Source organism: Panicum virgatum, chromosome 6N (assembly GCF_016808335.1).
Source record: "Panicum virgatum strain AP13 chromosome 6N, P.virgatum_v5, whole genome shotgun sequence".
NCBI classification, from domain to species: Eukaryota; Viridiplantae; Streptophyta; class Magnoliopsida; order Poales; family Poaceae; genus Panicum; species Panicum virgatum.
The window spans coordinates 8,008,488-8,023,398 of NC_053150.1; the positions used below are offsets into that span (position 1 = coordinate 8,008,488).

At 47.0% G+C, this 14,911-nt stretch overlaps 1 protein-coding gene across 1 annotated transcript; it reads left to right on the forward strand.

Annotated features, from left to right (window-relative positions):
- Positions 1-12,391: 12,391 nt before the first annotated feature.
- LOC120680268 (putative UPF0481 protein At3g02645) lies at positions 12,392-14,454 on the forward strand. The gene has a single exon (XM_039961886.1). The coding sequence runs from the start codon at positions 12,625-12,627 to the stop codon at positions 14,326-14,328; it is 1,704 nt and encodes a 567-aa protein (XP_039817820.1). The 5' UTR covers positions 12,392-12,624; the 3' UTR covers positions 14,329-14,454.
- The last annotated feature ends 457 nt before the right edge of the window (positions 14,455-14,911 follow it).

Here is a 14,911-nt window from a genome sequence, read left to right on the forward strand (position 1 = left end):
GGCTTGGAAAGATGAAACCCAAACAAAAGCTAGAAGATATTTCATCTTTACAATAGATGGTATAATCTGGGGGAGTAAAATATGTCGAGAACTAAGGCTTGATGTGAAGTGGAACCGTAAGTTCACTCCATTGATTGAAGCACTACAATACGACAGAAGTTGAGTTGACAATTGCTTTTTGTCAATGAAAAGCAGCAATAGCCCAAACAGAAAACAATATGTCTAGCCATCTTTTGTTAAAGTATAAAAAATGTACGTAAGTGAAGAAGTACAAATGAAAGTGATTCCACCTCATTTGGAGAAGTCCTGAGAGGCGCTCATTCATCGAAGTGGCAAGAAGCCATGGAAGATGTCATGAGACAAGTTCCAAAATTGTTTGGAATATAGAATAAGTTCCTAACGGAGCCAAGACAGTAGGCTATAATGGGTCTACAAGAAAATGTGACTCCTGAGGGAATATGGAAAGTCACTAAGCGTGATTTATAGCAAAAAGGCTTTATGCAAAGAAAAAGATAAGTTATGATGAGACATTCTTGCAGTCTCATGAAAGGATTCTTTTATAATCATAATGACAATGGTGGTATACCACTTTCAGAATTGCATCAGATGGATGTTGGAGCAATATCTCCCAACGGAGATTTGTACGAGAAAGTATATTCATGATTATAAAAGAATCATTAGGATACTACCTGACGACATCAGGTCACAATACAATGGTATCTAAAGTTTTGTGAGAACAAAGAAAAGTTTTGGGTTTAAGTAAAGGTCAGTGCAAGATGACAAATTGCAAATATGCAAAGTTCAAAGATGGGAAATATTTCCCGCAAAGTTCAAAGAAGAAGGTTATTATGACCTCTAGTTTTGATAAGAAAAATCTCAGTGAAGAACCATTCGCTCTAGAAATAAAAATTCACTGGAATAAAAGAAAAGGGGTATTAAGACTATCGCAAAGCATACTTAGAAAAGGGTTCTAAAGAAATATAGTATGCATGCGAGTAAGCCTACGCCTGTCCTATTGTCAAGGGTAATAGTTTTGGAATTTCAGTATTCCAGGAACCAATGTGAGATCGATCGAAAGAAAAGGGTTCCATTTAATTCAGCTGTTGGAAGCAAAATTAGTGCTTAATAAAGAATCTATCCTGATATAGCTCAAGTATCCGGGATATTTCGGCAAAAGTCCAGTCCAGCAATAGATCACTAGAATGGAGTTAGAGAACGACTTTGCATTCATGTGAAGTATTGTAAGCCTCATGCTAAGTAAGAAAGAAACACATGCTCTCAAAAGGTTGTGAGCAAAATAGAGCTAAGTTTTGGCGAGATGTTTAGTGAAGCCCACAGTAGTAGCTAACACTCGCACTTGGAGTTTTATTGTGGAAAATAGTTGTGATATCGTGGGTTATGTATACCCAAAGTTTAGCATGATATGAGGCTACAGGACAGGCAAAACGGTTGAGAAAACCGATACCCGGAATTGATGATGGTAGACAACAACAATATGCCATTTAAGTATTTTCTCTCCTATGGCAACATGTCAAGTGTGCTGCCAAACATATTGATAATGAGTTATATGTTGCAAAGGAGGAAATCTAGAATCATATGATAGCATTGAGCATTAAAGTACCAAGCAAGTGCTTGCGGATCCGCTTACCAAAGGCCTACCACCCAAGTCGACATGGGTTTTACGAAAGGCCTATGATTTCTGGATTATTAAGGGCCCAAAGAAAAGTTGAGGTCTTGTTTCAATACAGAAAAGTGCATTGTGGCTGTTAATCTGATGGTAACTAATAACTGTCATGACGAGGCATGCCCTACGTACTGATTTGCAATGAGACGAGGACCAAAAGCAAAGCAAGTGAAGAGAAAGAAAAGAAGTTAAGTCCAAGTTGAATAGTTTAAAGTACAAAGTTGAAATCAAGTGGGAGAATGTTAGATTGATCTCCAAGACTTGGTCAAGGGACCAAGTCCAACTTCCCCTAATCACGCCCTGATCGGGGGCACTAATCATCATTAAGGTAGTGGGCTCCTTCTGGCAGCGCCACACTATAAGAACCCTGTGGATGAGGGCACGCAAACCAATGTTGCTGGGACCTCATCTACACGGGAATCAGTCCGATCACGATGGGCGTTGTACAGAGGGATGACCCCTACCACCGTCGTCACTGCGCTTCACCGGCGATCGTCACTGCATGGCACTGCATCGTCGGACTCTGTCTACACCGACGAGATCCCCTCCTCTTCTACCCTAATCACATGGTCAGTTCCTCCTCTCTCTCTCTTCCTCTCGAGTTTCTCTCGGTTAACCCACAAGATCTTCATGGTTTATTCTAAGTAAGAGTGAAGTACCCATCGATTTACTCCTAGGAGGTCCTAATGAATCTAAAATGTCATAGTCCGGGAGCTGCTGCGACGGGTCCAGCATGTCGATGGTGAACTCCTCGGACACCATCGGCGGCGGCTCCCGGCCGTTGCCATCCACGTCGAAGACGTACGCATCGGGGACGAGAAAGTGGTAGAGGAGCTCGAGCATGTGCGCGTGCCTGGCCGCGTCGGCCTCGACGAGCTCGGCGGTCGTCTTGATCGGCGGGACACCTCCTTGATGAAGCGGTAGATGATATCAATACAAGTCAATCACGTTAGCTCCAGTGCTTCTTCTCTATGCTCACTCTCTCGCTTCTCTCCCTCGTTCATGGTATCACGCCGGGTTCAGGACTGTCATCCTCATGCGTTTGCCTCGCAATCCTCCGCTTCCGTTGCCATTTTGAGGAACCAGCTGTTTCATGGCTCGTCTTCCTCCACATCCCTGACTGCCTCCCCAACGTCCAGTCCGGCCGGCTCCACACCTCTACCCAACCAGGACGTCGTCGTGTCACTCTGGCCACCATCCAGATGCAGATGGACTGATGGTCAATATCCACGCTCACGTCCCTGTGACACTGTGTTATGTCCTGGATAGGAGTGGGAGGAAGATTGGGGAAAAGGCTAGCAAGAATTTGAGGATCGAGAGGAAGAACACGGCAGGGTTCCGTGGGGAGGGAAGAGGACAGCTTCCTCCGGTAGTTTCAGAATGCCAGTTCACAACATGGTTCGTTACAGGAGGATGGCTGGTGGTTATAACCTGTCCACCGCCAGGGCTCCATGGCCCATGGGCCACACTTACACATGCTTAACAAGCCCAGCAAGAAGGCTTAGCCTAAGTAACCGTCATAGTCATGACACTCCCCCCTGCTTACAAAGCAGCTTTTCCTCAAGCTGGTGCATCCGGGAAACGGCGCCTGAGATCGGTCTCATCTTCCCAAGTCTGAAGTTGAGAGACTGAATTCCAGTGCACTAGTAGTCGAGGCACCGCCGATCCGCCACACAATTTCAGTTGGCGATCCAGAATAAGAAGTGGAGCCACCGGTTCAGAAGCATCAGAAGCCACTGAAGAAAGGTCAGTACTCACCGACAGCTGAGGAGGAACATGTTGCTTGAGCAGTGACACATGAACCACCAGATGAATATGAGACTCGGAAGGCAGATCAAGTTTGTAAGCAACAGCACCAATTCGCTGCAACACTCTATAAGGCCCATAGTATCTGAAAGATAGCTTGTAATTGCTACGATCGGCCACTGAAGTCTGAATGTGTGGCTGGAGCTTCAAATAGACCATGTTACCCACTGAAAATTCTCGTTCAGAGCATTTGGAGTCAGCTTGATGTTTCATGCGCTGTTGAGCTCGAAGAAGCTGTTGTTGGATCAACTTAGTGAGCAGATTCTGGTCCTTGAGCCAGTCAGCCAGGTCAGTAACCACACAATCTTGAGGGTTGGAGATGCCAAAGTGGCGAGGGGGATGACCATAAAGCACTTCAAATGGAGAACAACCCAGGGCCGAATGAAAGGCTGTATTGTACCAATATTCTGCCAAAGAAAGCCACTTACTCCACTGTTTGGGGCAGGAGTGCACAGAACACCGGAGAAATGCCTCTAAGCACTGATTTAGCCTTTCGGTTTGCCCATCTGTTTGAGGGTGATAAGCCGAGCTCATGAGCAGCTGTGTATCTGTGAGTTTGAACAATTCCTTCCACAGATTGCTGGTAAAAATGCGATCTCGATCCGAAATGATAGCCTCCGGCAAGCCATGTAATTTGTAGATGTGAGAGAAGTACAACTGAGCAATGGTGAGAGCTGTAAATGGGTGGGCTAACGGCAAAAAATGACCATACTTACTGAACTTGTCCACCACCACTAGGATGGCATTGTAATGCTGAGACCGAGGCAAACCCTCAATGAAATCTAAGCTGACCACTTTCCATGCCCGATCTGGTACTGGCAATAGCTGCAAAAAAACCAGGGTACTTGACATGTTCCACTTTAGCCTTTTGGCATATCGCACAGGACTGCACAAATTTAGTGATAGAATCTTTCATCTTGGGCCAGGTGAAAAGTGCCTTAATTCGATGATAAGTGGTCTGGATGCCGGAGTGGCCTCCCAAGCCACTAGCATGCAAGGCTTGCATGATATGATGTGCCAAAGAGTTAGAACCAACCCAGACCTTACCATGAAGTCTGATAATGCCATCTTGTAGACTAAAACCCTTGTCATTTGGAGAGGACAGAGAGAGTTCCACCAACATCTGCTGAGTTTCAGGGTCAGAAAGATAAGCCTCCTGTAGTTTGTCCATCTAGGAGGGTGTGGAGGTGGAAATACTGCAAACTGGAAGTGCAGTGGGATCAGGGTTTCTTGAAAGGGCATCAGCTGCAGAATTAGTTGCCCCTTGCTTATAAGCAATTTTGAAATTCGGATCCATTAACTTGAGCAAAGCCTTCTGTTGCAGCTTTGTGGTTGCTTTCTGTTCAGTAAGAAACAACAAGCTCCTATGATCAGTTCTAATGAGAAACTCTTGACCGACCAAATAAGATCTCCACTTTTCTACAGTTAACAAGAGAGTCATACATTCCTTCTCATATGTGGAGAGAGCTCTGTTTCTGTCTCTTAATGGTTTGCTCAAATAAGAAATGGGGTGCCCTTCTTGCATGAGAACTGCTCCAAAACCAGCATCACTAGCATCAGTCTCTATGACAAACTGTTTGGAGTAATCAGGCACAGCCAACACAGGGGCATTGACTAATGCAGACTTAAGTAAATCAAAAGCATCTTGTGTCTGAGCAGTCCATTGAAATGGGGTCCCTTTTTTTAGAAAATTAGTAAGGGGCTTGCTCAACATACCATAATGGCGTATGAAACGTCTGTAATAGCCTGTGAGGCCAAGAAAACCCCTCAACTGCTTAGGAGTAGAAGGAGGTGGCCAATTAGTAACTGCAGAAATCTTAGTAGGCTCATTAGCAACACCACTTGCAGTGATCACATGACCCAGATACTCCAATTGTTGCTAAGCAAATATGCACTTTGAGTACTTCACATAAAACTGATGGTTCTGAATAATATCAAAGACCTGTTTCAGATGGTGAACATGCTCTTCCAGAGAAGGACTATAGACAAGAATGTCATCCATAAAAATCAGAACACACTTCCTGAGAAGGGGAGCAAAGATGTTGTTCATGATACTCTGAAACGAAGCAGGCGCATTTGTTAATCCAAATGGCATCACCTTGAATTCATAAAGGCCACTATGAGTGCGAAATGCAGTTTTAGGTTCATCACCAATAGCTACACGGATCTGATGATACCCAGAACGGAAATCCAGCTTAGAGAACTACTGAGCTCCAGCTAACTCATCTAGCAACTCGTCTACAATGGGGAGAGGGTGTTTGTTTTTGACTGTGATGGCATTAAGATGTCGGTAATCCACACAAAAGCGCCATGAACCATCTTTTTTCTTGACTAAGAGGACAGGAGAAGCAAAAGGAGCTAACACTGTGCTGGATAAGGCCCTTGGTAAGCATGTCTCGAACTTGTTTCTCAATTTCGTCCTTCTGCTGAGGAGTACCTGTAGGGCCGAATGTTCACAGGTTGAGCACCTGGTACAAGTGGGATGTGGTGATCCTCTGGCCTCTGAGGAGGGAGATCTGCAGGTTCCTGAAATACACTGTCATACTGCTGAACCAGTGCAGAAACTTGAGGAGGCACTGCCAAGGTCTGAATGGAATGGACAGTTTAATCAGAAGTACTGCTGGAAGAAGACTGGGCTGAACTTGGAACACGCTGAATCTCAAGCATATGCATGACAGCTTTTCTGTGAAGCAACCCTTTCAGCTTATGAGCACTGATGCCCTTGCATTCAGATACAGAGTCCCTGATACCTGAAATCTTGATACGTCTGCCTCCCAAAGGAAAGTGCATTAACTTCTTCTTCCAATGAATCCAAGTTGGACTGTGATCAGACAACCAATCAGCTCCCAGAATCATGTCAAATGACTTAAGAGGAAGAACCCTGGCATCATAAGTAAAGGAGTGACCCTGAATACTCCACTGAAAACCAGGAAGATACTGATCAGAAACCATGGGTGTGCCATCAGCCGTGGAAAACTGTTGGGGATCACAAGCTTGTACTAGAGATGAAAACTGCTGAGCCATCGATGAACTGACAAAGGTGCCAGCACTTCCCAAATCCAAAAGGATCAGAAGCTCATGCTTACCCACCAAACCCTTGAATCTCATTGTCTTCCTGACAGGTTTCGGATGATCTGACTGCTGGTGTTGGACAACCATTACAAAACCTTCAGAAACATCTTCGTCAGGCTCACTGGATTCTGAATCCGACACACCCTCCAACTGAAACAGCTCCATAACTTCTTGCAACATGTGAATTGGGACTTGATCAGGGCATTTATGCTGTTTGCCGGTCCACTTTTCTCCACAGGTATAACAGAGTCCGTTCGCTTTGCGATAAGCAAGCAGAGAAGCCCATTTGGTTTCCTACCCCTGACTTGTCGCCCCGTTTACTGTCATCCTCTTCCCCGAGAACCTGGACTTGTCATTGGCAGAGAAAACCTGGCTGCCGGACTTGCCCAAGTCCTTGTGCGCCGGCTTGAGAACAGCCTGACGGCGCTGACATTCCAACTCCTCCTCCTGTAACAACGCGAGGGCACTAGCAGTATCCACAGTAGACGGGCGATGTAAAGCGATAGGAGCTCTAATTTCATCTTTTAAACCATGCAGGAATCAAACCACAAAGAAGGTATCGTCATAATTTGGATTGTAAAGTAAAATGCTGTGGGTCAATTGCTCGAACTGGGCATGGTACTCGTCAACCGAACCAGTTTGGCGTAAGGAATCTAACTGTCGCATGTGCAAAGAGTACTGATCTCTATCAAACCGGTTGCACACAGCTTTATGCAGCTCCTCCCAACTACCAACTCTACCACGCCGCTCCAAGGTCTGCAGCCAGGAAGCAGCTGACCCCGAGAAATTGAGGGCGGCGAACCGGGGTTTCAGAGACTCGCTCACACAATAAACCTCAAAAAAGAGCTCGCACTTATCCTTCCACAATCTAGGGTTGGAGCCATCAAATTTTGGGAAATCCATTTTGGGTGTAGGACCAACACGAACAGAGGAAGCACCCAAATCCAGGGTCAGGTCGTGGATAGGAGGTAGAGAGGTGGGAGGCATACCCGTGACCGGGCGTGGCGGATGAGATCCGAGGATCCCACCGCCAACATCCCGGTGGCCGTGCTCAACGCGGTGCCCGTGGGGCCGCTCCCAGGTCGATGCAAAGGAACGCGTCGCCTGACCCGGAGCAAGGTTGAGGTCGAGCGGGTCGGTCCACGCCGCAGGCAGTTGCGGTGGAAGAGGAGGCTGTGGTGGAGGTGGTTGCGGCCGGGGAGGCGGCGCTGACTCCAACCGCTGCAGCCTCGACGCGGTGTCGTCCGCCTTCGTCAACAGCAAACCCATGGAAGCGTCAGCGGAGGACTGCCATGCCTCCAACCCGGTGACCTTATCGAGAACCTTGTTCATCATGAGATCAAAACTCTCGAACTTGGTGACGAGATCCTCCAAGGACGAAGCCATCTGAGACTCAAACTTGGAGAGCTTGCGCGGCGGCGCCAGGACGCAAACTTGAGCAAGTGCGAAAAAATTTTGGGGGGAAGAGGCTCTGGATACCAATTGTTATGTCCTGGATAGGAGTGGGAGGAAGACTGGGGAAAAGGCTAGCAAGAATTTGAGGATCGAGAGGAAGAACACGGCAGGGTTCCGTGGGGAGGGAAGAGGACAGCTTCCTCCGGTAGTTTCAGAATGCCAGTTCACAACATGGTTCGTTACTGGAGGATGGCTGGCGGTTATAACCTGTCCACCGCCAGAGCTCCACGGCCCATGGGCCACACTTACACATGCTTAACAAGCCCAGAAAGAAGGCTTAGCCTAAGTAACCGTCAAAGTCATGACACGCTGGATCTGACCAACGACACGGTCTGCGCCACCACATCGACGTACTCACTCCTCGTCGTCGCCGCACTCCGGAGTGGGTGATGAACGACGCCACCATCACCAACTGGATCTACACCACGCGCTCACTCTCTCGCTTCTCTCCCTCGTTCACAGCGCGCGGCCTGCTCGGCGGGGTGGCGGAGCGCGAGCTGGTTCTCGAGCATCATGGCATCGCGCACGGTGGCGTTAATCCAGTTGGTCGCCGAGGACACCGTGTCGGTGACAGACCTCGTCGCGGTGGTAGCCCTCGAGGAAGTCGAGGAGGAAGCAAATTCATCATTAAGAAGATCAGCGACATTCACTTTCTGAGGAAATTAGCCATCCAGGACCGGCCCAAAGAGTAACTGGGCCGAAAGCTCTCATCGCTCTTGAGTGAGATTATTAAGCGGAAAAAATCTTTTTTTTGCCTCCCTCAACTTTGAGTCGAATCTGTTTTTCCTCCTTGGACCAAAGAGGAATTCCTTTTTATGATTTTTTTTGTGATTTACTGTGATTTTTCAAAGGTTTAGCCAAAATAAAAAATAAAAGAAAAATAGAAAAACCGCTGTCACCTCAGCCTCAAACCGCTCAGGGAGGTTATGTGAACGGTTTTGTGAGTCTGAGGATGCTGGATAGACGGTTTTGTGGTCCAAGGAGGAAAAGAAGATTCACCTCAAAGTTGAGGGAGGCAAAAAATGACTTTTTCCTTATTAAGCTGATCATGTAATGGGCCTTAATCCGCTCAAGAAATGTGTTGGTCCTTATTGTGCACTGATAGGTCCAGTCATAATGGCCCAAGTTGTTATTATAAATTAAATAATCTAATTTTGATCAAATTTATAGAACAAAGCATCCCTATTTACACCCAATAAAAAATCAACATTTACAACCTTGAATTAGCTTCAGTCAATTCAACATGAAATATAATTAGAGAGATGATGGAATAACAAAGACGACGAAAGGGTATGTAGTCGTCTTGTGGTTAGTGGTTACACGACTGCATGAACCGCGCGCGCCTGCAGCTCCGACAGCGACATCCAGCTTAATTCGCCGGCCCGGGATCAAGCTAGAGTGATCTGGATCATCCCGATCGTCATCGTTCTCCTACTCTCCGATCTTCCAGGTTGGTTTGGCCAGCGAGCCCTGCCATGGGATGCGACGAGCTGCTGCTATATATATATATATATATATATATATATATATATATATATATATATATATATATATATATATATATATATATATATATATATATATATATATATATATATATATATACACACACAAGTTCTAGTATGTCCGACGCTCAAGGCAAGTGGGTAGTTATGGTTACGAGTTTGAAATTAAATTGGGTCTGATTAGACCCAGAGCCCGCGTGAGCGTGAAACATGCATGCGTGGATTGCGTCGCCGAGTGAGGAAAGGTATAGCGACGTACAGCGGCCGGGTAGCAAGAAGATCAACCTACTATCGCTCAGCTCTCATTCTCAACTGGAGGATGAACTGTCATCCTCTGTAGTAATTAATGAACTAATGATGATTGTGCCATGCTAATGGTATAGTAATGTGCTATTAGGGTTTGGACGACGATGGTTGATGATCGTCTAAGTTAACTAGAGTGTGAAAAGTACTTGGAGTAAATAAAACTTAACCTGACGGTGACGGCTCTTATGGGTTAATCTGAGACGGATAATACATTGACAGCTCTGCTTGGGTGACCGAAGAAATTGAAATAAACTGAGACCATTCTGAACACTGCATTATTTGTTGTTTTTTTCTGCCACTTGCAGCTCACCAGTTAATCATGCAAGTAGTTTTCATTAGAAACTACTGGCATTAATTAGATGTAAACGTAATATAAGAAAGAGATCCTGAAGAGAACACCACGACTCCGCTGCGGATGGTAGATCTGAACGTGATCGATTCCGTAGAGAGAAGACGAACTCTGGTCCTCGCTGGTGACGGAAAAGAAATTTGTGAACAGGGAACTTAGGGATGTTAATGGATGACTCTTAGATGCACAGCCTTTCAAAGTTTTGTACCACTTTTTCAAATTAATATCTCAATTTGAAATGTAGTATAAAATTTTGAACTAAAAAAGGTTGGAGGTGCACCTAAAGGTCACCAATTAACACCCCTAAGAGAATTTATAATTTTCATTTTTTTGTAATTCCTATAAACAAGTTAATTAAGTATAGGTAAGGGCAGTACAATTTTGATGCTGTTGTGATTCCCGTCATGCAGAAATTATAGTTTAAGCTACACAGCAACAAGCATGTGATCGATCAACCTGCCCACTTTTCTGGATAGGGACAGTGTGCAGTGCGAATGGGGCCGTCGGGGGTCGATTTGATTCCTTTCGTGATTCGTCGCCATCAATGTGAACTATGGCAGCTTGATCAAGTGCAAATGCTAATAATCTATATCCGGCCCGCTTAAGGTGAAATGGAGAGGTGTGTGATGGAGTTTTGGTCAAATGAAAGTGTGCTCTCTTTTTCTTCATCATATATACTACATTATTTATTGATGGAGTTCTTGGCCAATTTTATCGAGCAGGCCTCGTGACCCTTGGATCGAGGCAGAGAGCACATATGCTGATCCGTATCTCTTTCATTTCTATACCGTAGCAGGTAGATCCGTATGCAGTTGCACACATGCTGATAGACATGGTTGGTATCTATATTATATACCCCAAGTGAATTGAAGTCGTCTTCCCTAGGGCTTTTTTCTTAAATTACGTTTACGTCATGTGCTGACCAAGAACTCTTCTGCAAGTGGCAGGAAAACAAAAGCCGCCAGACACAAGTCTCTTATCCCCGATTTCTTTTTTCTTTTACGATGGGGCGATTTCTTTTTTTTTTTTTGAAGCAAGAAACCTTGTTCTGTTCATAAATAATGGCTACAATTAATCTAATAGCTCGTCTTCGCCCATATATGCCCATTAATTAGTTGATTGGTCGTTGTCGAGCCTACACTAAATCACTTTTTTTTTCATTTTTTTTCTTTTTGCAAAATTGGGCTTCTGCTAATGGGACTGCTCACTATCTTACTATTACTAACTGGAGCCTCCTTTAAAGCCTTCACTTGAAGCCACCTGAGATCCTAAGCGGACACTTAAAAAACAAAGAACTTCTAAAAATTCTTACAAAAATCAGAAACATTCGACTATAATCCAGCAACTCTAATCACAATAGACATTGAGTATGTTATCTTTCGTAATAAATTACTCACTTCTACCAATTATGAAAATAGACTAAAATAACTCTCTAAATATATATCTAAACTACCCATCTCTGCTATTATAAAAAATCTAAAGTAATCCCCTAATCTTCGTGTAAATTACCCACCTATGCTATTATAAAAATATGCAAATAACCTCGCACACAAGTAATCCAATTATGTTATTATTCAAAGTTAAAATAACCTCTAAATCTGAATCTAAATTATATAGTTATAACAAAATATTAAAGAGCACCAATATAAACTTCTAAATTACTATTTCTACCATTATTAATATATTATTTATAAAAAAAACTGTCCACGATATGTGTCACCATGTATTCATATATAATGAAAGAGATAAGAATACCAATTCACAAACAAATAGTTCATTTAAATATATATCAAACACACATGAAGGTGTGGTGCAAAATGAAATCTATTGCAAATAGATAATGACAAATATATATTTTGGAGTATATGTTAGAATTTTTAATAGACGAAAGAGGGCCTGAAATAGATAATTATAATTATTAACTATAAACCTTAATTTATATTAGGAGCATGGGTTGATAGGCTAGTAGATCAAAATATAGTGGTGATGTACTGCATTGCAATATATTGTCATCCCCGGGCCCCTTCCACGTCTGCATTGCATTGATCGCATCATGATGATGCATATGCACACGCTCAAACAATGGCGTGTTCATCATTGCCCCTGCCGCTTTCTTCACACGGCGACAACGACCAGCTTTACAGTTCATGCATCTGCTCTATCCATATATATCATGATGCATGTTTCACGCCTACGCGCCAGCCATGCCTAATCAATCTCATTTACCTGCTCGATCGTCGTGACCACCCACTTGCCATCAGCATCAGACTAGTATATAGCAGCACTGCAGCAGCAGCTGCTAGCATCCCATGGCGGAGCTCCCTGACCAAACCAACCGGCCAGCTGCTCCATTTCTCTATAGCTAGCCACCATCAGAGAAAACAAGTGCACAGCGAGATCAAGCAGGAGATCGATCGGGATCGCTTGATCCCGGCGAATTAAGCAGGATGTCGCTGTCGGAGCTGCAGGCGCGGGCGCGGTTCGTGCAGTCGTCGGCGGCGAGCGCCGGCGTGCACTTCGACGAGGAGCGGTGGCTGAGCCGGGTGCGGCAGAGCCTGGAGCGGGAGGCGGCGGAGGCGCTGGGCGCGGCGGCCAAGGTGTTCGACGTGCCCCGCGTGCTCAAGGCCACGCGGCCGGAGGCGTACCTGCCGCAGCACTTCGCGCTGGGGCCCTACCACTGCAACCGCCCCGAGCTAAGGGACATGGAGCGCTACAAGCTCGCCGCCGCCAAGCGCGCCGAGAAGCTCTTTGCCGAGGGGCGCAAGTTCGATGACCTCGTGCAGCGCCTGCACCAGGCGCAGGACAAGATGAGGGCGCCGTACCACAGGTTCCTCGAGCTGAGCGACCAGACGCTGGCTTGGATGATGGCCATCGACGCGTGCTTCCTCCTCGACTTCCTCGAGGGCTACCACCGCGACGAGGTCACCGACATGGTCTCCTCGGCGACCAACTGGATCAACGCCACCGTGCGCGACGCCGTGATGCTCGAGAACCAGCTCCCGCTCTTCCTCTTCTCCCAGGCCCTCGCGCTCCGCCACCCCGCCGAGCAGGCCACCGCCGCCGCGCTGCACGCCGTCCTCGACCGCTTCATCAAGGAGGTGTCCCCGATCAAGACGACCGCTGAGCTGGTCGCCGCCGACGTCGCGAGGCACGCGCACATGCTCGAGCTCCTCTACCACTTCCTCGTCCCCGACGCGTCCGTCTTCGACGGGGACGGCGACCGGGAGCCGCCGCCGATGGTGCCCGAGGAGTTCACCATCGACATGCTGGACCCGTCGCAGCAGCTCCCGGACTACGACAAGGTGAAGCTGGCGTGCGTGCAGGTGTCCAGCCTCGACGTGGCGCCCGTGCGGTTCCTCCGGAAGAACCTCATCGCCCGGCCGATGAGCGTGGCGTCGAGCCTCCCGGGGAAGATCATGCGCAAGGTGCCGCTGCTGTCGGCGGTGGCGCCGCTGGTGACGAAGCTCATGGCGTCGACGGACGCGGAGGCGCGGCTCAAGGGCGTGAACCTGGGCGGCATCATCAACTCGTGCGTGCCGCTGGCGCAGGAGATCATGATCCCGTCGGTGGCGACGCTGGCGCGGTGGGGCGTCCGGTTCGTGCCGGCGCCCGAGGGCATCGCCGGGATCCGCTTCGACGCGGCGGTGGCGACGCTGAGCCTCCCGATCATCACGCTGGACGGCAACACGGAGGTGGTGCTGCGGAACCTGGTGGCCTACGAGGCGGTGGCCGTGCGCGGGCCGCTGGTGCTGGCGCGCTACACGGAGCTGATGAACGGCATCGTGGACACGCCCAGGGACGTGAAGATCCTGCGGCAGAGCGGCGTGGTGGTGAACCACCTCAAGAGCGACCGGGAGGCCGCCGACATGTGGAACGCCATGTGCCGGGCCACGCGCCTCAGCAGGGTGCCCCGCCTCGACGCCGCCATCCGGGAGGTGAACGCGCACCGGAGCCGGCGGGCGGCGGCGCGGGCGCAGAAGCTGCTCAAGAGGTACGTGTTCAGGTCGTGGCGGATCCTGACGCTGCTCGCCGCCGTCGTGCTGCTGCTCATGACGGCGCTGCAGACCTTCTGCTCCGTCTACCCGTGCAAGAGCTGGTTCGGGTCCGTGTTCAAGCTGCCGCCGGTGCCAGCAGGTGGCGAGGGGCGGTAGCCCATTTTGTCCATGGTCGCGGTCCATGATTGAAAAAATAGTATCTTGAATGAAAATAAAGAGTAAATTTGTAGTTGTCATGTAATTAATTCGATGAATCTTGGCAATTTAGTAGGTTGGGCCTCATTTAAATTTTAACAGTTTATAATTAGTTAAAATGATAAAATATTTAACGCCGGACCTGATGAGTCAGCACTATCGTCTGAGCTACATACTGTCCACCAACAGGTCAACCTTGGTCCTGGTTTTCCCTTCAATGCTCCACATTAATCGATCTCAAAATTGTTACAGCAATCGTTTGGAGTCCATAAATATAATCCTAACCCTTGGGAAAGCTTAATCCTGACGGATATATAGGTAAAAAATTAAGTGAAAGAAAAATTCTTCCCAATGATGACAATTCAATTTTCATTTGTCTATCGGGTATACAAAAAGACTTTCATCTTTCATTTGGTTAGAAGAAATTGAGTCTTCCATTGGATAAAAATTCGATTTCAACTGACCACTGGACAAGAATCTTATCACTATTTTGTCCATCTATTGGATGAAGAAACTCAATTTTCGTGTATCCAGTTGTCCATCC